Consider the following 22,117-nt stretch of genomic DNA (forward strand, 5'->3'; position numbering starts at 1 on the left):
GTGGGACACATTCTCCAACATCTTCCGAGCTTTGGCTTCTGATTCAAAGGCATAATGCATACAAAATTGCATACTGACAATATCGACTGGTAGCTCAGCTTCCTCCTGACCTGCCACTATTTCCTCAACCGATGTTTCAAAAGCATCCCCTGTGATAAAAGCGACTCTGAAGTCAACGTTTCTACTTCTTCGGTATCGATGAATAGCTTCAATGATGGATTGATCTGAAAGATCAATTCCAATATACAAAGAGGTTTTGGCCAGTTGCCATTTATACAAATCACCACCTTTTCCACATCCTAAGTCGAGAACAGTCATGTTAGGTTTTGAAAACATAAGAATAAGCATATATTTAATGATGTTGTTAAATTGTCTCAGTTTTATGATGGGTGACTTATTACGATCTTCTTTTCTGGCAAGATGGGTCCTAGCATTATAATGACTTCTGACAATATCTTGAGTTTGCGAATATTGGGAATGACTTGAAATCTCATGAGACGCTTGAGTTAGTTGTTGGTGGGCCTTTTCCTCCCTCTTCTCCTCCTGCAGTCTTCTTTGCTCGGCTTGTTTTTTTTGTTCTTCAATGGATAGTTTTTGCCTTCTTCGTCGTACTGGTTGTTTGACAGATTTTTCGTCTTCTTTGTGCTGTCTATAAGCGTCCTCGGTCATCCAAGCTGGCTTTTGAGCTAGCTCTACTTTGGGTGCTTCTTCATTCAAAGTTTCTATTCCGTCTTCATTGTCTCTGCTACTCAACGAAAATGCAGAATACTTTTCATTGGGGATCACATTTCCCCGTACCAGTTTTCTCTTTCGCTTCAGAAAGTCATTGGAGAGATCATCATCTGTGAGTTTTCTTGTCTCCCGGTTTTCCAGTTGAGGCACATTCAAAGAGTCCTTTGGTGAATTGGATTGAGCCGGATCCTTTGCGTCAGTCGTTTCCACCATTGCTGATACGATTCTGTGGAGTGCTCTGTTCTTGGTGCTCAGTCCTTAGAATCAAATGTATCCAAACGATGTCAAATGTCGCGTATGGGTTTTTACCTTATTACAATTACAGCTATAGCTATAAGAAATTATACTATACTATACAATTAAAGGGGACACAAGACACGTAGCCAGTCGTGCTATCATTCATACATCGCACATAATTTATCAATCATCACTCATCATTTATGACTCATCACTTGAATTGTCAGTAAAATGCTCTCTAACACCAGTTTGCCAAATCTTAAGTGACATTTCTCTCAATTGGCGTTTAGATTCTGCATCGTTAGAAAATCTTCTCGCCGAACGATCAGTGCTTTTTGGTTTGAATCCTGGCGAATTCCTTCGTACGGCATCGATCATCGGCCGTTGGTTAAACAAAGCCAGCTTCCTCAATTCATTGGAAATAGTTTCGAACTGTACTCGTTCATGAATTCCAATGTGCTTCCAATTATTCGAAGTACCATCGTTGGAACTAGTGGTCAGATAATGTATAATGTCCGTTCCAGAGCGCTCTGAATTGTTGCGATTTTGCCTTTCTTCGTTAAACAATAAATCCCTTATGGCTAGTTGTTTTTGTTGAGTCCTGGTTGTATGAGTTCCTAGGTTCACGTTCTTTAATGGGGGAAATGTCGATTCCGCTTCACCAGCTTTTCCAATTTCGGCTATCAATACTGTCTTCGAGTTTTGAATTGAATTGTTCAAAAAAATCTCGGGAGTGATCACATCATTTTTGGTCATTAGATTGTCTAACATCGAAAGTCCTGGTATGTCAGAAGTTGTCGTTTGAGGGGACGATAAACCGCCAATTGTCTTGTCATCTTGCCTGTCTTCATAATCAGATAAGAATGACGATTCTGCTGTTTTGGAGCTCAATTTCACCCGATTTTTCATGAAGTAAGTCGAAAAGCCATCAACTTGTTCCCCTACACTTTGGACCACCATCCGAGTAGATCCAAGAGGAGGAGTTATTTTCTTGGAAAGGCTATGTTCAGATCTGCCATTCCCCCCATGGTTTATTAACGCTGGTAACACAACATGCTCATCATAAGGAACAACTAGGGAACCTCTGCTCGATCGGGCGGTTGCCTCGTCTCTAGATCCAAACTGACGTTTCGCAGAGTACAATGATGACATGTAATGGCTGCGTTTATCGCTGACATCCTTCAGCGGTAGCTTTCCGGTTGATGCCATCCTCTGTAAATGACCATGCACGGGGCCAGGTATCTTTTTGGAGTACTCGTTGAAGAATCTTCCTCCTGGATTAGCTTTCTGCTTTGGAATCTCAGGCGTCGTGGCCGTGGAGCTATTCTCTGTGAGTGGACTGATACTTGATGAGTGCGGCGAATTCACTGGATTTGTTGAACTCATTGTATACTGTTTACAGCTAATCTCACAAATTGGACAGTACCTTCTCTCTTATCTTATCAGTGATCCATAGGGCGATAATTCGCGGAGACGGGATTTGGTGTGATCTTATTTATCCTCATTCCTAGATAATCTACTAATGCGTACTTAGACCTAGTCATATATTTCTATTGGAGGCAGTCTATCGGTTCGGTAGAACAGGTTGCCCGATTCAATCTCGGCCATGAGCCATTCTACTGGAAATAGCACTAGGTTTCCACGGACGTAGCTCAACAATAGCTCTGCTGTAGACCAGTCAAACACACTGTTCCTTATGTTCCTTACGACTCTTCGGGAAGGATACAATCTTCTTCTCCTGGTGGTGGTCTTGCGGCTTTTCTCAGTGTTGATGTCCAGAGCCCCATCAATTTCTGTATCGATACGCTCAATGGTAGAGTCTTCTGAAGGCTGCTCTTGATCTGAGCTGTCGCCTACAATGCTATCTTGTGAATGCTCCGAGGAGTAAGACATTTTTCTTCCACCACCAGCAACACTCTTCTTGAGCTTCCCATGTAATGGCTGACGTTTTGGTTTCTCGGCATCTTCCTCACTTTGTAATACTTTATCGCGTTGGTAGCTCGTTGCATTCTCAATGTCAGTGATACTGATACTGGTGTCCTGAGAATTGTTTGGGTCTTCGGAACTACTGTCGACTCGAGTCAATCCATTTTCTCGTTTTTTCTGTGCCAAATTAAATGCTGTGTCTAGTTTGCTGAAATTCTTATAATCATTCCAAGTCAGCACATCGTCATCAGGCTGACAGTGGAAGACCATTCTGAAGATGGCAGTGTTTCTAAAAGCCGTATCATGCCACAGATCCTCATAAAAATCATCATCTAGAGGATCTTCAAATGCATAAGGATCTATGAATCTTGGTTTAGATATACCCCTAGTTTCCAAAGACTCGATGATGTCCTTCACTTCAGAGGGTTCGAGATGAATTACCTTCACATTCGATATTTCATCTGAACCAAGAGACCCCGAATGGTTTAATCCTGGAGCAACGTTTCCATCAGTTCGACCCTTCTCGTTAAGATGCTCACCTAATTCTACAGCACTATCAACACCTGACACTTTCACTTTATCTGTCTGTGCAGAGCCATTGGGTGCGGTGTTTTGATTTTGGTCCAAGGAGGAAGCGGGCGAAACACCTTGTTTTTTGGACCTTGAGTTCAAAGCTTCCCTCTTTTCCCTTTCGGCGGCCTTGTCCTTCTGCTGTTTGGCCATTAATCTCTGTAAGTATGCTACTCGTTTGAGTAGGCCCCATCTTTCGATATTCTTCCAGTTATTTGTCTCCTCGCCGCCTTCTGATTCTGGATCGTGGTCTTTTGAGTTCAAAAATTGCATCACTTGCTCATGATTGGGAACAAAAACATCATCGGAATAAGGTAATTCTGACGTGGCTTTGAGAGCCCAGTCTTGCAAAACTTGTGTGATCCTCTTACGAGACTTCTTGTTACCAGGGGAGTCATATCTATCTTGCCCCTTCCCTTTGATGTCCTTTTTATGAGAATCATTATGGTGGATTCTTGGGTCTGTTGAGTAAGATTTGGCATCCCTGAGACCTGCATTCTCGTGTCCTGCCCTGTTGTTAAAAGATCTGCGAATAGGATGAGGAAGTTCAGTGACATAGCTTTCTGATTCTGATTCAGAGTCTGTGTCAATTTGATCACCTTGAATTATTCTCTCCAGAGCATCATGGAGCTTACTTGGTAAATCTGAATTGCCATTCATGCTCTTTATAGTGCTGAAATATGAGCTCCATCTTTTGGTTCCATCCTTCTTCCCTAACACATCTCTGGTAGCAAGTTCAACCATTGCACTCATTACCTCATGTTCCTCATTCTTGAATTTTCCAGTTGCAGCTTTTTTACCGAGACTTGTTCTTGCAAGTTTCTCGATGTCATTGAACCTTCTTTCTATCATATCAAGAATATCTACATCGACTCCTAAATGTTCCCTCATCAACCTCATCCTTAAAGTGTGAGCAAACTTCGCAGCCAAATATGGTTCCCCGTTCATGGTTGTTTGGATCATTTCACGATCCCTGATGATTGAAGCCACTTCAGAATCTCTGGTTCCTGTCATTGAGCGCTCGTTGATATTGGCAGAACCAATAATCACAGAACGGTCGTCCACAATCATAGTCTTAGCATGGACGTAAAGTTGTTCTGTGACTAGTCGTCTTTTCTTGCCGATACATGCCCACTTTCTCAAAGAATAGAACTGGATGTACTCCTCAGGATCAATTCCTAACTTTCTTAGTTTTCCGAAGATAGATGTCGGACCTACAGAGATTGACATGTATTGACAAGTAACAATCACTCTTAACGACGAAGCACCAGGTTCGTCTACCTTCGCCTCAAAACCAGGAAGTAATGGAATCACAATAATAGCCTTCCAAGTCTTATTCTCATTACGAGCCCTAATAATTCTATCAACAATGGCGTCTCCAATTGTATTTTCAATGACAACTCCCTGCCAGGCAGATGACGTAATAAAAAACTGATTCTCAATGTAAATGAAATGATTCGAAGTTTCAATCAGCTTGAGATATGCATTTTGAATACTTTGTTCGTGTTGTTTTAATCCCAAAGACCAATTACAGGAGGAGCGCAAAAGTTGAATCTCGCATGTACCTTTGAATCGTGAAGATTCTAACTGCTCCGGAGTAAGATCTGCGGGAGGCAATAGCAACGGAGTTGACCTTGAAGGCCTCTTTTGTCTTAATAGATAGTTCCAACGCTGAACAAAGTGACGAGACAAATCACGAGCTATTTGTCCAGATGATGCCATATGCACATCATGCCATGGCATTCTGGGTACTTCTTCTCTATTATACATGTCATCATATGGTTTCTCCAAGGCATAGAAGTCCTTAACTCGAGGGTTCGAGTAGTCTTTCCCAGGGAACATTTGATAGGACAGAGGGTCTTTGTCATAAGTTTCACTTCCGTCCTCAAAAGCTTTCTCGTTGGCATCAGTGAGGGTATGGTCAGGGGTATCAAAGCGACCATAACAAAGATCAATTCCCCCAAGAAAACAAATTGTCTGGTCAACAATAAGCAACTTTTCATGATGGGCCCAGAAATATGTGTTCTGTAGCAATTGGTTGGGTGATCTGAGTACATATATATTCGGATGCAAAGAGAGAAATGAATGTTTTGTCCATAGGGAATCGGTAACAACAAAGGTACCCACATTTCGGTAGATTATAATGAAAATTTTGACTCCCTCTTCCGCTTTTTTAAGTAGCAATCTGTCAATACGCCATTGTTGGTTACCATTTGCAGGTCTTCTAAGATATAACTCAGGTGATAACCACCAGTCATGAATATATATAACATCCTTTGCCATTTCAATCGCCGAAGAAGCTGCCCACATGTAATCTCTACCATCAACAAACCACTGAGCGTAGCAATCTTTTCGAACAGGGGCAAAACTATCGAAACGATGCTTTTCAGCCCATTTCGAGTTTTTTTCCATCATCACGATTGACTGAATCCAAAGTTTCATCTGCCTTTCGGATTGAGCAATCATCTTTATTTTACGTTCCCCATTCTCAACTGAGATAGCCAGTCTAGGGGCAATATCTCGTTGGTTTTTTTGTGTTGTAAACTCTTGCAAAGAAACGTCATCAAAATCAGAATCCTCTAGTGTATCAGTAACTGGCCCCATTAATTTGTGGTGATGCTGATCTCCAGAAAAGCTGTACTTGAAGGAGGAATCCACAAGAAATACTTCCAGTGGTGTAGTTGAGTAGATATCTGCCACATACATGATGTAACTTTCTTTGATCAAAAACCATTTGGCTGTGTGTCTCTCTACCATGGCCTTCCATTCCTTCACCTTTAAATGACCTACTCTCCATCCTTGTGTTCTGGCACTTGAACTGACTCGAAGATAACCTTGTTTTCCGTGAAATCCTGAATCATTGACTAGAAGTTCTCCTATTGGTGAAAGTTCAAAAAACTGGAAAAGTTTGTTACTCTGAGGCCTCAAAGTTAATACGATCAACAACTCTTTCAGGTAATCATCAAGCGCCTCCCTGTACTCCTCAAATACAGATGTATAAGATAAATCTAAGGGGAAACTTCTTTGATCTGTTTGATGAACAGCACTGGACATCCTCGTCACAAAATTGTTGAACAGTTCTCTTGCGCTTGAATTTGTACGGAGAGAGCTCAAGGAATTAACACTAGTTACATCTTGCTGGTCTACAGAATGAGAAGCTCTCCTGGGAGAAGGACTGTTACCTCTGGAATGCTGCCTTTCGTCTTTCTTTCTTTGGTACTGTGTCTGCTTGAACTTTTGGATGTAGTTGCTAATTTTTGGAAATTTAGGTAACTCAACATCTTTTGTACCTCTTAGAGCGTTCTCTTGAAAAAAAGATACTTTCAGTCGAGAGTGAAGAGCAGCAATATCTTTGATGCTCTTGGTCACTGACCACTTGTGCCTGGTGGGGCCAACACCGTACTCTAAATCAAATCTGTAAGTTCTGTTCTTAGAAAGAGGTTCATCGGATTTGACCGTATATTTTGTCACATCAACTAGCTTAAAACCCAATAAGCCAAGTAGTAAGGGAGCTCGCCTTGTTCCATGCTCATCTCTCAAGAAGACACTAGCTGCTAATAATACGGAGGGAGAACCCAAAGCCAAAGAATCAATGATCGCTTTTGCTCTTATTCTGGTATCTCTATTTTCTTCTTCTTCTTCTTCCTCCTCCTGACGAAAGCCGTCTCCACGATCGTTTTGCTGTCGTTTAGGTAACACCTTAGCTGACTTATCCCTTTTGAATGGTCTTTTCAATTCCTTCCATATCAACTGATCATTGAAACTCAAGTGAGTGGGAGTTCTGACGTGTTTAAACTTTTGAATCCAGTTATTATCCAAGTTTTCGTCATTTTCCTCTCCCTTGGAGGAGGGCTTAGGTTTCTTTGAAGGCGGCCGAGTTTTTCTTCCGTTTTGTTTGGATTCGTTGTCATAAAACTCTTGATGAGGCTTCTCCTTGTGCGATATCTCATTTCCTTCATCATTTCCAGCCCTTTCCTCTGCCACACCCGTATCTTCAGATTGCTCCAGAAAAATGTTGGATAAAGGGTTGGTGATTATGGCAGGAAGCTGGCCTATGTTGGAGGACTTCTTCCTCTTTGACTCATACTTCTTGTTCTCTTGTTGGTTACTCCTCTGAGTCTCCGAGTCGTTCGACTCTGAAACGTCTTTGAGCATTCCCTGGATGAATATTCAGTATGGATAGTTGGCAATTGTTTATCTGTAACCTGCGCGGCTGGAGATGGTATGTAGTACGTAGTGCATTGCTGGAAGGGGCGCGCAAACGAGCTAGTTGGGAGTATGCCAAGATTGACCTCCCTGGACGGGGAATGCGTGGTACAACTCTAAAATATTTATAAGCCAATACTGGGGTATCAGTGTAGTAAAATCAAGAAAGTCACTGGCAAGAAAGGTCAAGATCCACCCGCTACTGTTTCGAAAAATCTCCTGGAGGTTTTTGAAGTTTTTCATCGAATTTTTCAATAACCCTTTAGGGCTGAGAACCAGGACCACTGCACATGGGGTAAAACTAATCCTGGAAACTTGCTCAAATCTCCTATTAGATAGGAAATTGAACTAAATCTCAAACACTATTCCCACGGTGGGCTTTCTTCTGTTTACTAGCGGATTTCTGGCATCTCGGTAATGCTCTTACATCCTTGCATCTAGGAATGAAGTTCTTGGTTTTATTTATCAAAAAAAAATTAGTAGTACTTGACAAACTCCTGCCTTGACTACTCGTAAATGCAGCTACCGTCAGAATTCCATCTAAATCAACTTATGTCCCGTTACGACGAAATTGGTAAATTTCATCGCACTCACTCTACACCATTTGTAGGATGCCAGATGTTCGCTAACATCTCATCTCCGCGTCGGATTCGATTCTCCGCGTTCCCGCTTCTACACGACTTCTTCCCGGGGTAACCCTCACAGCTTCCATTGAACCTCCCTTCATATAAGAAGCGTCATTTATCCGCCGACGACACTTCCTCATTGAAAACAATTTTTTTTGTTTAACGATGCTCAGAAACTCCTCTTCCAAGTTGATCCCACAATCGGCCGCTGCAGTACGTGCCTTCTCCTCTACTGTCATCGCCAAGAGAACGGAAAGTGATGCCTTCGGAGAAATCGAAGTACCTGATGAAAAGTACTGGGGAGCCCAAACCCAAAGATCTTCACAGAATTTCAAGATTGGTGGTGTTAGAGAGAGAATGCCAGAGCCTGTCGTTCGAGCTTTTGGTACTCTGAAACAGGCTACAGCTATTGTGAACAAGGACTTGGGAGTTCTTGATCCAAAGCTCTCTGATGCCATTCAACAGGCTGCTACTGAGGTCGCTGAGGGTAAACTAATTGACCATTTCCCCTTGGTGGTTTTCCAGACTGGTTCCGGTACCCAGTCCAACATGAACGCTAATGAGGTCATCTCCAACAGAGCCATTGAAATTTTGGGTGGTAAGTTGGGTTCCAAAAAGCCAGTTCATCCTAATGACCACGTGAACATGTCTCAGTCCTCTAATGACACTTTCCCAACCGTCATGCACATTGCAGCTGTCACTGAGATCACCAATAGTCTGATTCCTGAATTGACCAAATTGAGAGATTCTTTTCAAGCCAAGTCTGAAGAGTTCAAAGATATCATTAAAATTGGTAGAACTCACTTACAGGACGCCACACCATTGACTCTTGGTCAAGAGTTCTCTGGTTACGTTCAACAACTCACCAATGGTATTTCTCGTGTTGAGAAATCTTTGGAGTCCCTTAGATTTCTTGCCCAAGGTGGTACCGCTGTTGGTACGGGTTTAAACACTAAGAAGGGATTTGCTGAAAAGGTCGCTGAAGAAGTCACGCGTTTGACTGGGCTGCAATTCTATACAGCTCCCAACAAGTTTGAAGCTTTGGCTGCACACGATGCCATTGTTGAAGCTTCGGGTGCCTTGAACGTGGTAGCTACCTCGTTATTCAAGATTGCCAATGATATCAGATACTTAGGATCTGGCCCAAGATGTGGTTACGGAGAGTTGTCTTTGCCAGCTAACGAGCCCGGCTCTTCCATTATGCCTGGTAAAGTTAACCCAACTCAAAACGAGGCTGTCACTATGCTTTGCACTCAAGTATTCGGCAACCATTCAACAATCACCTTTGCTGGTGCCTCTGGTCAATTTGAACTGAATGTGTTCAAGCCAGTGATGATTTCTAACTTGTTATCATCAGTTAGACTGTTGGCTGATGGTGCCAACTCCTTCAGATTGCACTGTGTGGATGGTATTGAAGCCAACCCAGACAGAATCAACCAATTGCTGCACGAGTCTTTGATGCTGGTTACTGCTTTGAACCCAAAGATTGGTTACGATTCGGCTTCAAAGGTTGCTAAGAATGCACATGCTAAGGGCCTCACCTTGAAGCAATCTGCTCTGGAACTGGGCGTACTTTCTGAGGAAGAGTTTGATCAATGGGTCAGACCAGAAAACATGATTGGCCCTAAATAGAGAATGAACTGTATGTATGAATTTTAAATAGTCTAACCCTTCCCCTTCAAGAGAATCTGAATCAATCTCAATCCTAAGATTGCAGGTAAATAGAATGTAGGTAGATTGCCACGCCCAATCACAATCCCTTAAGTTGCACGGAATAAATCAAACTATCAATCATTTAACTGCATATATAGGCTACTTAAAACAAAAGGTCGACCAAAACCAGTGCCAAAAACTAAACAACTAAAGAAACAAAAAAGAAGCACGCTTAAGCGGAAAGTCCACCATAGCATTGCTGGTTCTGCTTCTTTCTCTCATCGAAGACCTTCAGAACTTCCTCTGCGGCCTTGACTCCAGAAAGAGCCATGGCACCGAAAGTGGGACCCATTCTGTTGGAACCAGAGTGCTCAGCAACCTCCATACCGGCAACAACCAATCCTGGAGCAATTTCACTGGCACCCTTAACAACAGCATCCTCAGCTTTGTTCATGTCAAGACCACGCATACCGTCCATTTTTTTAACGGCACCAATCTCGACACCACGCTTGATGCAGAAAGCACCGAACGGACCATCGTGGCCAGTAGCTGACAAAACAACATTAGCGTTGATAGTGTTGGGGTCCATACAAGATTGGTCGTGGTGGTGCATTGTGACCAAAGTCCAGTTGGTAACAACACCAGCAATACGAATCTGGCCGTTCTCGTCCTTTCTGGTAAGCAAGTCCTCAACAGCGGTGGCATTGAACAGCTTGACGTTAGGAAGAGCAAGAACCTTGGAACAAAGAGTAGTGATAAAGTAAGCTGCGTGCTTAACAACAACATAATCTCCCTCGTCCTCGTACTCCAATCCAAGATCGTTTAAGAACAAATGAGCAGGCTTTCTCAAGACCATAGCAGAGAACAACTGACCACCAAGGAAGCATCCACCACCAACGGCGACGTTTGATTCAATGATGGCAATCTTCAAATCAGGTCTAGCCTTACCCAAAGTATAAGCAGCAGACAAACCAGCAGAACCAGCACCGACAATCACAACATCCGATTCAGCGTACTTGTCCAAATCAGCAAAGTAACGCTTGGTCATAGCGCGAGAAACGGTTGACTCACGGATGGGAGCGAACTCAAAGGTGTTCCAGTCAAAAGCTGGGGTAACAGCGTTAGCAACCAGAGAGTCTGGGTTTCTAACATTCTGCTTGAGCTTCAGAACCTGGGGTTCGGTGAAAGCTGGAGTGGTTTGAGTTTGAGTTTCAATTGCGGTAGGAGCCCTAAAAATGTTAGTACTTCTCAATAATAAGGAAAGCGTCATACGACGTAATAAAAAGAGCAATTCTTTCCGCTAGAATTATCTAGTTCAAGTTCAACCGTTTAATCTCAGCCTTAATGCCTCTCATTGATTTAATGGGAAACACTTTATGGGCACCGGTTTGCTGAAAGCAATAATTAAGAATACTCCACCTATCATCATGACATCTAAAAAAGATGCTCACATTTTCTGTCAATGGGGTTAGTAAATTGAGTCATTGCTGGGGAGGTGTGGATTGCTGCTTACAATTGTTTCAGATTTTCTTCAATGAAGATCAAAGGATAAAGTAATAAAGTAGGGATGAAAGAAAAGAGTTGCTTTGGGGATTGACGTGCCCTTTTATAGTCCAGTTGTGGTGAGGGGTTTTCTCATAGTAGGCTACTCATCGACCTGTTAAGGGTCTCCAGGCCTATTTTGACTACTTTGAGTCAACTGGACAGGAGTCACCCATCCAAGCAGCGAATCCCGCTGGTACGATAAAGAGGATACACGATTGTTTCGATTAACTATTTAACTACATTAGCCTAAAGACTTCTCGTCGTAAGGAATATTGATCGGGTCATCGGTGCTGACTCTGTCCAACTCGGAACTAGGGGCCATTCCTAATTTCAGTGCTTCCTTTTCGGTGAAAGAGTGGTAGTAGTCATACTCATCGACTTCACCAAGACCTGGTGGAGGGAATAGCTTATTGAGTGCCAGATGAACTAAGAATCCGATCGGGTAACCAATGATAAACGAAATGTAGAACATCTTGATACAGGCTGTAGGAACCCCAGTCAAGTTGGGGTTGACGCTAGGAAACCCTGTAATACCTGGAGTAAAACCGCAAATCCAGGCAAACCGAAACCTCTCCAGTTGAATCCTTTGTAGAACCAGTAAATAGAACTCTTGTCGGCTTTGTAGAGGTCTGTCAGCTTGAGTTTCTGATGACGTACGAAGTAGTAGTCACAAGTCATAACACCAATCATCGGACCTAAGAAACATCCGTACGAGCCCAAAACAGCAAGGAACACGGAAGCCTTGGCCACAATTTGCCATGGATTCATGGCAATTGAGACAATCATTATCATGTAAGCACCACGACGGACAGTGATCCATTTAGGAGCCATTGAGGCCAAGTCGATACCTCCACTTATGGCATTATCGATAGTGTTCAACCCTAACGTACTAACAAAGAATCCGAATGCTGCGAAGAAGGCAGCAGCTCTGGTTCTGGAGGTATAGCTTTCAATCAGCCACTGGTCCAAAATGTTAGGTGGGTTCCAAAGATTTAGCTCAACGACATCGCCGTAAACTTCAGCAGCAGCAGAAGTTCCCAACAGACCAAAAAGAGGAACGACGGTACCCAAAATTAGGATGGAAAAACCTTGACCTTTGACTTGTTGACCGGGTCTTTGAACAAAACGAGAAAAATCTGGTTGGTTTGCAAGACCGACAGCAATGGAGTTGAACATCGTGTTGATACCGTGCATCCAAGCCATACCTCTATCGGCAGATGACATCGATACTCCAGAGCTTTGTAACAAACTTCCAGCACCGTCAGCCTTCACCATGCAACCGATAGAAACACCAAAAATAGTGACGAATGATATTATGGAGACGAATCTGAATGGATGCTTCAACTTCTCCGGTGGAATGTAAAGGAAGGGAATAGACAACACATGGTAAATAATGAAGCCAATAAATTGCTTCAAGGTCATTGGTAACGAATCTGGGAAAGTGTTGTGTAATGTGTTGAAACTTGGGAAGATACTACTTAAGCAGATGGTCAACATCATAGCACCGGTGAAACTCTGGACGGCATACCAGACGATAGCAAGCACGATTCTTTGACCCACAGCCAAGTAGGATCCAAAAATTCCGAAAGAGAATCTACCATAGATGGGGTAACCGACGTGCCAGACACCACCACCCCAACCATGACTCAAGGCTACAGCGAAAATAAGTGCCTTACTGATTATGACAATAACCATCGATTCCCAAACACTGAGGCCCAGTGACAATAGGGAGGAACAAGTTTGCCAAGTGAACACGGACAAGTTAATGACGGCCCAAAATCCGACGAAATCCCAATCGGTCCATGTTCTTCGGTTGGGAGGCAAAGGGATAATATCTCTATTAAGGAGGTTTGTAGTTCTGGCACCATTTTCATCTTTGGGCACTTCCAGCCGGTGTTTAAGGTTAGAAAAAAAAGACATCTTGAATTAGGCTTTCCTGTTTTGATTTGCAACGAACTAGGACACCCAAATGAGTCTTTTCGGAATATGTGAAAGGAGCAAGAACTTGCTTTCAAAAAAAAAAAATAGTGACAGCGAAAATCAGGGACTTGACGTTGTCCGGATAGGGATAAAATTAGCAGAAAGTGCACTGATTCTGTCTAATCTAGGGTGTTAGATACCAACCGCGAAAGTGTAAGAAGCTGGGCAGATACCTGTTGGAGTCACTTCAGTGTTGGAAATGTTTGTCTATTTCTTCGCACTAGTCTACTTGGCAGGTTGGGGGGAGGTAGCTGTATTTATAGGCAAGATAGCATTAAGCAGAACCGATTTTGATTTGTGGCAACTCAGGGCAGTATGCTGTCTAATAGTTTCTACGGTTGATATGCAATTCTATGTAGGTTTAGTGACCTCGGCATGTAGTCATTGCAGTGAAATTACTGCATCGAGATATACGATAAACTTGGCTTAGCCGAGACGGCTGGAATACTCTTTGATCTAACTGATGAAATGTGATTGCCACATAGTGATACTGTAAGGCTGTGGTCAAAGTCTCTACTCTTCCTCTTGTGGAGAACCCGACATACCCTCAAGTCAGGTTTTAATCCAACTCTTAAAGCAAACTCAGACGGAGATCTTACCCTTCGTCAATCCTCGTGACTCTACAGGAACTTTGTTTAAAATCTAAGATTCGATGTTGGATCATTTTCCGGTCAGTTCTTGTCGGACCAATTGGGGGAGTTCAGCCACTGTTGAGGTTTCAAGGGAACTGCGAGTGCGTGAAATTCACTTTTTTGCTAGTGCACACCCTCAGTAAATACAGAAATACAAGCGACTTTGACTAATGTTTGATGATTTACTTGTAAAACCCCAAACATAAAAGAATTGTTGATAACAATCAACATGGAATTTTCGTGCAAGTGGAGCGTTTTGCTTCTATCATTGTATTGTGCGTAACTCAAGCCACAGTCAACAATGCAGGTACTTTATATTCTATTTCCCGATTGGGTAATCTCCGCTCTAGGTTATTTGTGTATCAGCATCTTTTCGTCGGAATTTTACTATTATCAGCAAAGTTTCTCTGGTCATGAGACAATACGAATGCTCCAATTCAGCTCCTGAAAGCAAAATCTAATTTACACAGTTTTTGTTCATAAATTAAATGAAACAATATGCCATGCGTTTGAGGGGAAATAGAAATCACAGACTCAATCGGGTGACAAAAGCGGAATTAGCGTGAATTAGATTCTAATCTACTTAGTCAATAAACGTTCCTTCGAAACAATGGCTCGTAGTTTAGAGCATGCTTTATTTTTACAATTGGAGTGATATTACGAGACAACGGGTGACAGCAAGCTATAACTGCTTTGGAAAGTTTACGATGGTAGAACTTAAGGGATTACATTGAGCCGATATGTCAATCCATATGAAATTTGGACAGAAACGAAACAACTGAGCCCAAAGAATAAAAAAAAATAACAGCATATACCATTCTGTAATACCAGTAAAATGTAAATTGGACGTTTGGCCGAGTGGTCTAAGGCGCCCGACTCAAGTGGTATCACTTCCTGCGCTTCGCAGGTGTAATCGGGTCTCGTAAGAGGCATGAGTTCGAACCTCATAGCGTTCATTATTTTTTTTCAAACTTTTAATTTTTCTTTTTCAGCTTGTACAAGTACATATATTCCAGTGCTCTAATACGTTGAAGGGAAGAATCCAGAATTGTCTCTAACGATGATTCACTTGTCCGTGCTTGTGCTTTCGTAGTAATCGATGTTGTTTCCACTTTGCTTATCTAACCATATCTGAAAAAAGTTTAGATCGAGAAAAGTTTTTTTTCAAGTCCCCCTTCTTATAAACTATGGGTGAAAATAAGTCGGATTCCTCTGCCAGTTTGCGTGTCTCTTCTTTTGACGACGGTTCCAGCGTTGCTATCGGAAACTTTTTCAATGGACTGAGTATACCTTCGGACACTGAATTTGAATTGTATCAAACTAAATCGAAAAAACACCCACAGTACCTTATACATGGTGAGAATGAAAGACTATTGTACGACGGCCAAACAGACCCTGAGGATAACAGTAACTACTGCATAGCCATCTATGATCCTGATTCAGCATCTGTAGAGCTATACAAGGCTCCCCTAATCGTGTCACAAGTTAGCTCCAAGTTAAAGAGAAAATCATCAGGTCCAGCCGTTAAACAAGCAGGCATTCATGCCAGATTACAAAGAAATGCTTTGGGTCAGGCATTTGGTACTAAAAAAGCCAAGAAGGCCATCACGAGCAATGAGATCAATAAAGTGGATGCTTCCAAATTGGAAGGTTCAGCTCTTGACATTGTTGATTCGATAAAGAGTACCACTGAACAACTTCCTTCACGGGAAGAGTTGGAAACCAAATTGGACGAATTTAGACCCGTACCTCCTTATAATTTGGATGCCACGCATGTGGAAGATATTTATCCATTAGAGGGTATAATATCAAGTCTCGAATGGAAATATTTACGTGTGGATGCAATTCTCGCAGAAACAGACTGGAAGAAGAGATTGGAACTGTTTCCCTTCCAGGACTCGCATTACATTCGTTCACATTTGGAGAAACTTAGTCTTGATAAGAACACACAGAAGAAGACAATCCAGTTGCTCTACTATCTATCAGTATTGCTTGGTACTTACCGAAACAGGAGATTACATCAAAAACAAGCCCTCATGGAAGCATTACAAGATCCACCAGAATCTTTAATTAACGGCGTACTAAAGCGGTTTACAGTTGTAAAAGCAGGACTCTTTGGTCGACGCAAAGACCAATCATTTTTGGTTGACCCTCAGAACGAGGACAAATTGCTGGGATACATTTTGGCCCTCATTTTGCACATCGATTCATTTATGATCGAAATACCCCCGCTATCGCAAGAGCTGTCCTTAAAATCATCGAAACTCTCCAACCTGTTGAGAGTCTTGGGTTGCACCATCAAGCCAGTCACGGCTGCTGAAGCTGAGGTCCTGGGAGTAAAAAGATCTGAAATGAAGACTCACAAGGTTGCTGTGCTGAGAGTACCTTTTAAGCTTCCCGAAATCACAAGAAGAAAGAGAAGAAACTAGACCTGAACCTCTTCGGATTTTTTAGAAAGCCTTTGTACAAATAAGTATGCTCGAAACATTCCAATAATAAATTTTGAGATCCCAAAGTGTATGGCTTCTAGAAGCGATTGATACGTACCACCTAAGAGAACCCCAATGTCAGAGGAGTAAGAACCACAAACAGATTTTGCGTTCAGTTTGGATATACTAACCAATAGTCGTAAATTAGAGCAAATTTTCTCCGATTTGGCCGCCTGCGAGAACTCCATGGAGAAAGTGGAACGAGAAGTTGAACAGTTCAAAGCTACGAAAACCAAAGATGTTTACTTGAAACGTCAAGAACTTACTAAGCAGATTCCAAAATACTGGTTTATTGTTTTGTCAGAGCATGACGACTTTTCTGAATATATTCAAACAGACGACTTAAGATTTCTTGAGAATATCACGGATATCTATGTTGACTGGGATTTGGAAAATTCTCGTGATTTTTCTATAACTATTGCATTTGATGATTCAGACAATAAAATCACTGCCCAGGTTGTGACCAAACATTTTAAGTCAGAAATAGACGAAGAAACAAATCAAGAAAAGCTTGTATCTGAACCTGCTACGATTCAATGGCCTAAGGAGTATGATTCTATAAACCCCTATAAGATCACTGATAAGAAATCGGCGGAGGGAAAGAAAAACTACAGAAAGGGGATGAAAACTTTTTTTGCATGGTTTTCATGGACAGGTAAGAAAGCTGGAAAAGAATTCAGATCTGGAGAAGAACTGACACGAGCTCTGGTAGAAGACATTTTCCCCTACTCTACTAAATACTATACTCAAGCCTGCTTAACTGGTCAAATTGAAGGTGATTCATCTAGCGAGGAATTAGATGTCAGCGATGAAGAAGTTGATGAAAAGGATGAGGAGGAAGAAGAGGAAGAGGAAGAAGAGCACCGAACCAAAAAACCTAGAATAAATTGAATCTATGTACTTACGCTCATGCCATGTCTAATAAATATATACAACGAGTTAAAAGATCTGGTTTATAATTGACGCTCGTCTTCGCTGTTGATGATATCGTCATCGCTGAATTGATCTCTGGAGATTTCCTCATTCTGGTCATCGTCATGGAAGCTGTCGTTCAATAGATCTTCATGGTCATCAGCAACAACGTATGCGGAGGGCAAATTCTGATTCCCTCTAGGATTTCCTAAAACTTTATTCTTAATTTCCCCTAACTTCAAAAACGTTCCTCTGAGCAATTGGGAAACGGAAGCAACTCCGGTAACAAGAATAGATCCAACAATGGCATTTACCTCGGATAGGAATCCACCTCTTTCGAAAACTTCAAAGTTACCTTCTTCTCCCAACTTGATCTGACCAAACTTGGAATCATAGTACTTGTAGAGAACAAGACCAATGAAACCAACAACACCAAGACCAGCGAGTGCTGCCACAACTAAACCTAAACCACGCAAACCACCGTATTTCTCCCTGAACGATTCTTCCCGTCCGGGACATGGTTTTGGTTCAACCTTGTCCAGTTCGACTCCTCCCTCGCATGTGGACATAGGGATTTTTCTGTAACCAGTGGGTACCCAGTATTCAACAGGACGGCTTTCGGAGTTGCATATTTCTGAATGATCTGGCGGAGAGAATCCTGGCACCAATCTACAAATGCCACTTTCATCTCTGTAGTAGTTAAAGTCACATTCATAATCTTCTTTGGTACAAGCACAGTTTCTTACAACTTTGTGAGGTTGGGTTAGCTTTGGTCCAATGTAGCACAATCTTCCAGGTAGTTTTCTGTAGTATTGAGTTTCATGTCCAAACATACAATTGTCTGGCTGGAATGGGTGACTTGGAGACCATAGTTCAAAATCATCGGTGTCCTCATTTCTCAAATCCAAAGAACACTTACGATTAAGTAAGTGACTGAAATCGATTTGGAATACTCTGGTTTTATCTCCTTTAGCTAATGGCACTCTAGTGAATAGAAGAAACTTTCTGGAGTTGTCATTTGGAACAGTGGAAATGTCTTGTACTGTGACAAGCTCGTCAGTGAATTGGAATTCTTCAAACGTGTCACCTTCATCAACAGAGTAGTACAGAATGTTAGTATTATCCTTTCCGTTGACAAGGACAATGACAGATCCTTGATCACCATATTCCCACTGATAGACGCCCTTCTTCACTTCCTTCCAAGTGATACCTCCATCTTTCGTTAGGAAAGTGTGTCCATCGTAGTAATTTTCGAGATGTTCACCTACGTTTCCAACACCAAGCATCATACCAATAGCAGATTGAGAGGAGAACGTGTCTCTGTAGTCTTCTCTCTCGGTATAGCCATGCAAGTTCAAAGAACATTTCTCGAGGGATTTACCTTTACAAGGAAATTTGTTACCGTCTGAATCGATTGCAGGGGGGGTGATATAGCTCCAGTGTGCACCATCATTGTAGGTTATCTTTGACTTCAATTGTTTCCTAGATCCCTTTTTAGCGGCAGATGCATTATCAACAGTGTTTACAATGATAACACCTTCTAACCCTGACATCTGTTCAAAATCAACATATCCTTTAGAATCTCTGTTCACATTATCCAAAGAAAGAACGTAAGAAGTACCATTCGAATTTGACTTGAGTATAGTGCCGAACTCGGTGTTGGGCCTAGGATTCGTAGTAACATGAAGGAAAATTGATTTGGTAGCTCCAGATAATGTGGTGTAAGCTTGTTGTTTGTCAACCCTAAAGTTAGGCGGAAAGTAAGCATCTGCCCAGGTTGTCCCATCAATAGATACATGGGCTCTAAGTTCATCATTATGCTCAATTGTAGCAGCGACCAGATAATCAGCCACTTGCACAAATCCGATAGTGTTCTCTAACGCAATGGTTTTGGTTTTGAAAAGGTCTTTCGACCAAAAAATCTGCGATTTGAAATCATTGGAATCGGTTGCTGGTCTATCACAAATTATCAGATTATCATGGTTTCTCTTTTGAAGACCTCCCACAAATTGGCAGGAGTTCACATTTTCTTGAATCGGTGTCCATCGCTTACCATAAGATTTCGAAAAATAGGCAACCGAACGACATGATTTTGAGTACTGAGAATCACATCCTTCTTGGCCTACATAAATCAAGTAATGTGGGAGGTAAGGATGGAAATAGATGGGACGGACACCTGGAATTGGCATACTGGGGGTTCGGAAAGATTTCCAGTTGTCTGCTCTATCTCTGGAATATATGATTTTCTGGTTTGCTGCCACCAAGTAAACGTGGTTACGATCAAACCTGCTGAGGTAGATACTTAAGATATCTTCACCAGGGGCAATTTGCTCCCAAGAATATCCCTGGTTATGGGATACGTACGCCTCATTTCTGTTTGTAATAGCAACTAGAGTTTCATCTTCCGATGGATTTTCCTTGTCTCTTTCCAAATAGATATATTCCTCAACTTTCCCGTCAAAGGTAAACACAGAGGCTTTAACCTTACCATCGTTGAAACCTTCTTTTGAATCCTCAGGAGCACCTTCTTCTTCGTCTGGGTTGTCATCCTTCTCATCCGATGATGAGTATGATGGATCCAAGTTTTCAGCTTCCGGTACTGTCTTTGGTTCATCAGGGCATCTTTTTTGAAGAGGAGTTTGTAAATCGGAACTTCCTTGACAGGTATTTCCAAGGATCAACTGGTAACCAGATGGTACCTCGTAAGATGTTGCGCCATTGACACACAACTTGCGCTGTAAAGCCAACTCAGCCTCAATGTTGTCAGCAAGGCATTTCCCTTGAGAATTTCTTGAAAAACCTTGAGCGCACTCAAAGTCCTGCTCAGTACAAGGGCAGTCCTCCTGAACAGAAACTGCCTCTAGGTAAAGTTTGCTAACAGAACAAGCAGCAGAAGGTTTTCTTCTGGAAAACTTTTGCTTATGTCCCATGATACAAATCTTTTTGCCTTTACTATCAATCGGGTACCAATCTTCAAATTCAGATTCCGAACAGACAGTGTCATAAACGCCTCGGAAGTTCAGGGCTTGGGCAATATATTTATCGTCGTTGTTAGTACCAACTACCAAAAAAGACAAAGAAGTAGCATCTGGAGTAGTGGTAATGAAATCAGCAGTTATGTACTGTCCCAGTCTTGCAGTGGTCCATGATGAACCAAAGTCCTTGGAAAACTTGATGATATCAGTAGGGCCAGACTGAGGAATAGCGATTATCAAACTTCCTGAGTCTCCAACTTCGAAGATATGCGGTCCCGTGAGAGTTTTGGTCCAAGAAGCACCTGCGTCGGTAGAAACATAAGTATTACCTTTGGAATATGGATTCAAGCTGGGGCCCTCATTACCAACACCCAAAAGAAGACCTGGGACAGGAGTCGAATAATATTTACCAGGATCAGCTCTGTTATCGGATAAAGACCTTTGTATAACAGAATGCAAATGTAAAGGTGAGCCACTCTTCAATTCAAGTGGTTTCCAAGAGTCTCCATTATTGGTACTAATGAACGACCTAACATTTCCATTTTCGTTTGTGTTTGCAAGTATGACCCCCTCAACAGCATCAATAAGTTCATAGTCAGCAAAGTTGTCTTTGACGTGCAAGGAGGAAAGCTTGCTGGTGAAATAGTTGTTATCGTTATCATCATTGAGAGAGTTCGAGCCACTCGATGAGATAAACAGAGCGTTCCCTGCTGAAATGGCCACTGAGGAAGGTAAAGAGTCCAAAATTTTAAGATCATTAGTATTACCATTGAGTTTCACTTTGTTGAAGTTCGAACCATCAAATGAGATGTATACAAACTTGTCTTTGTTGTGCAAAAGATGAGAACCAACAGCCAAGATGTAGTTGTGTGAGGCGCCCAGCAGTTCAGGATTCTCAATAAGACCACCACCACTAGAGACATAGTCTATGCCGTCTTTGAAGAAGTTGGCGGTTTTCACCAAAGACAGTTTTCCGTCAGGGTTGGTGATGGCACAGATAACAGCGTTTGGGGAATGATCACCCGCAATGGCATCGGCAGTATCGACAAACAAACAGCTGTGAGCTTCAATGAGCTCGTTGAAAGTTCTCATGTTATCCAAGGAATAGTAGTACTTTCTGTTGCAAATTTCTGATCCGTCTGTACATTGGCCTGCAAACAGAACATACTCAAAGTTCTTGGAATTCAGGGTCAATGAGGAGGACTCTTGGCTCAACGTTGGAAACTCGTTGGTTACTGGAGGCTCTGGAGAGGAAACCTTATTCCAAGTAAATCCGCTATCTGTGGTGACGAAGTGAGTTTCACTAGTGGTCAAAATATAGGCAGTAGAAGGGTCAAAAGGGTGAACAATTACTTGATGAGCGGACGCCCCACCAAGATCTAGTTGAGTCCAAGTGACACCATCATCTTTGGAATAATAGATCTCATTGTCAGAGCCATCATGGTAGACAACGCTGGCAGTGTCGTCAAAATAAACCACTTTCTTTGGGTAACCTTTAAAAATTCTGGAGTTGGTCTGCGGGGTGAAAGCTAAGGCAGCCACTACGAAGTAGACCAACAATGTCAATGTCCTCATGATCAAAGGAAAGAAAATAAAGAGTTTCTATGGATTGACTTCGAGTTGCAAAAAGAGAG

General features: G+C 42.1%; 7 protein-coding genes across 7 annotated transcripts; 3 read left to right on the top strand and 4 right to left on the bottom strand.

The window, feature by feature from the left end:
• Positions 1-2,505: 2,505 nt before the first annotated feature.
• PAS_chr3_0646 (Phospholipase D, catalyzes the hydrolysis of phosphatidylcholine) lies at positions 2,506-7,620 on the bottom strand (the record flags this gene model as incomplete). The annotated part of the gene is made up of 1 exon (XM_002492828.1): positions 2,506-7,620. One exon carries the CDS (start codon positions 7,618-7,620, stop codon positions 2,506-2,508), a length of 5,115 nt encoding a protein of 1,704 aa, XP_002492873.1.
• An 842-nt stretch (positions 7,621-8,462) lies between these two features.
• PAS_chr3_0647 (Fumarase, converts fumaric acid to L-malic acid in the TCA cycle) lies at positions 8,463-9,929 on the top strand (the record flags this gene model as incomplete). Its single annotated transcript, XM_002492829.1, has 1 exon — positions 8,463-9,929. The coding sequence occupies one exon, from the start codon at positions 8,463-8,465 to the stop codon at positions 9,927-9,929; it is 1,467 nt and encodes a 488-aa protein (XP_002492874.1).
• Positions 9,930-10,182: 253 nt separating this feature from the next.
• PAS_chr3_0648 (Thiazole synthase, catalyzes formation of the thiazole moiety of thiamine pyrophosphate) lies at positions 10,183-11,220 on the bottom strand (the record flags this gene model as incomplete). Its single annotated transcript, XM_002492830.1, has 1 exon — positions 10,183-11,220. The coding sequence occupies one exon, from the start codon at positions 11,218-11,220 to the stop codon at positions 10,183-10,185; it is 1,038 nt and encodes a 345-aa protein (XP_002492875.1).
• A 516-nt stretch (positions 11,221-11,736) lies between these two features.
• Positions 11,737-13,415, bottom strand: PAS_chr3_0649 (uncharacterized protein; the record flags this gene model as incomplete). Its single annotated transcript, XM_002492831.1, has 2 exons — positions 11,737-11,978; positions 12,059-13,415. 2 exons carry the CDS (start codon positions 13,413-13,415, stop codon positions 11,737-11,739), a joined length of 1,599 nt encoding a protein of 532 aa, XP_002492876.1.
• A 1,879-nt stretch (positions 13,416-15,294) lies between these two features.
• Positions 15,295-16,536, top strand: PAS_chr3_0651 (RNA polymerase I subunit A49; the record flags this gene model as incomplete). Its single annotated transcript, XM_002492832.1, has 1 exon — positions 15,295-16,536. One exon carries the CDS (start codon positions 15,295-15,297, stop codon positions 16,534-16,536), a length of 1,242 nt encoding a protein of 413 aa, XP_002492877.1.
• Positions 16,537-16,671: 135 nt separating this feature from the next.
• On the top strand, positions 16,672-17,487 carry PAS_chr3_0652 (NAP family histone chaperone; the record flags this gene model as incomplete). Its single annotated transcript, XM_002492833.1, has 2 exons — positions 16,672-16,682; positions 16,734-17,487. 2 exons carry the CDS (start codon positions 16,672-16,674, stop codon positions 17,485-17,487), a joined length of 765 nt encoding a protein of 254 aa, XP_002492878.1.
• Positions 17,488-17,549: 62 nt separating this feature from the next.
• On the bottom strand, positions 17,550-22,058 carry PAS_chr3_0653 (uncharacterized protein; the record flags this gene model as incomplete). The annotated part of the gene is made up of 1 exon (XM_002492834.1): positions 17,550-22,058. One exon carries the CDS (start codon positions 22,056-22,058, stop codon positions 17,550-17,552), a length of 4,509 nt encoding a protein of 1,502 aa, XP_002492879.1.
• Positions 22,059-22,117: the final 59 nt, after the last annotated feature.

This window comes from Komagataella phaffii, chromosome 3 (genome assembly GCF_000027005.1).
Source record: "Komagataella phaffii GS115 chromosome 3, complete sequence".
Lineage (NCBI taxonomy): Eukaryota > Fungi > Ascomycota > Pichiomycetes > Pichiales > Pichiaceae > Komagataella > Komagataella phaffii.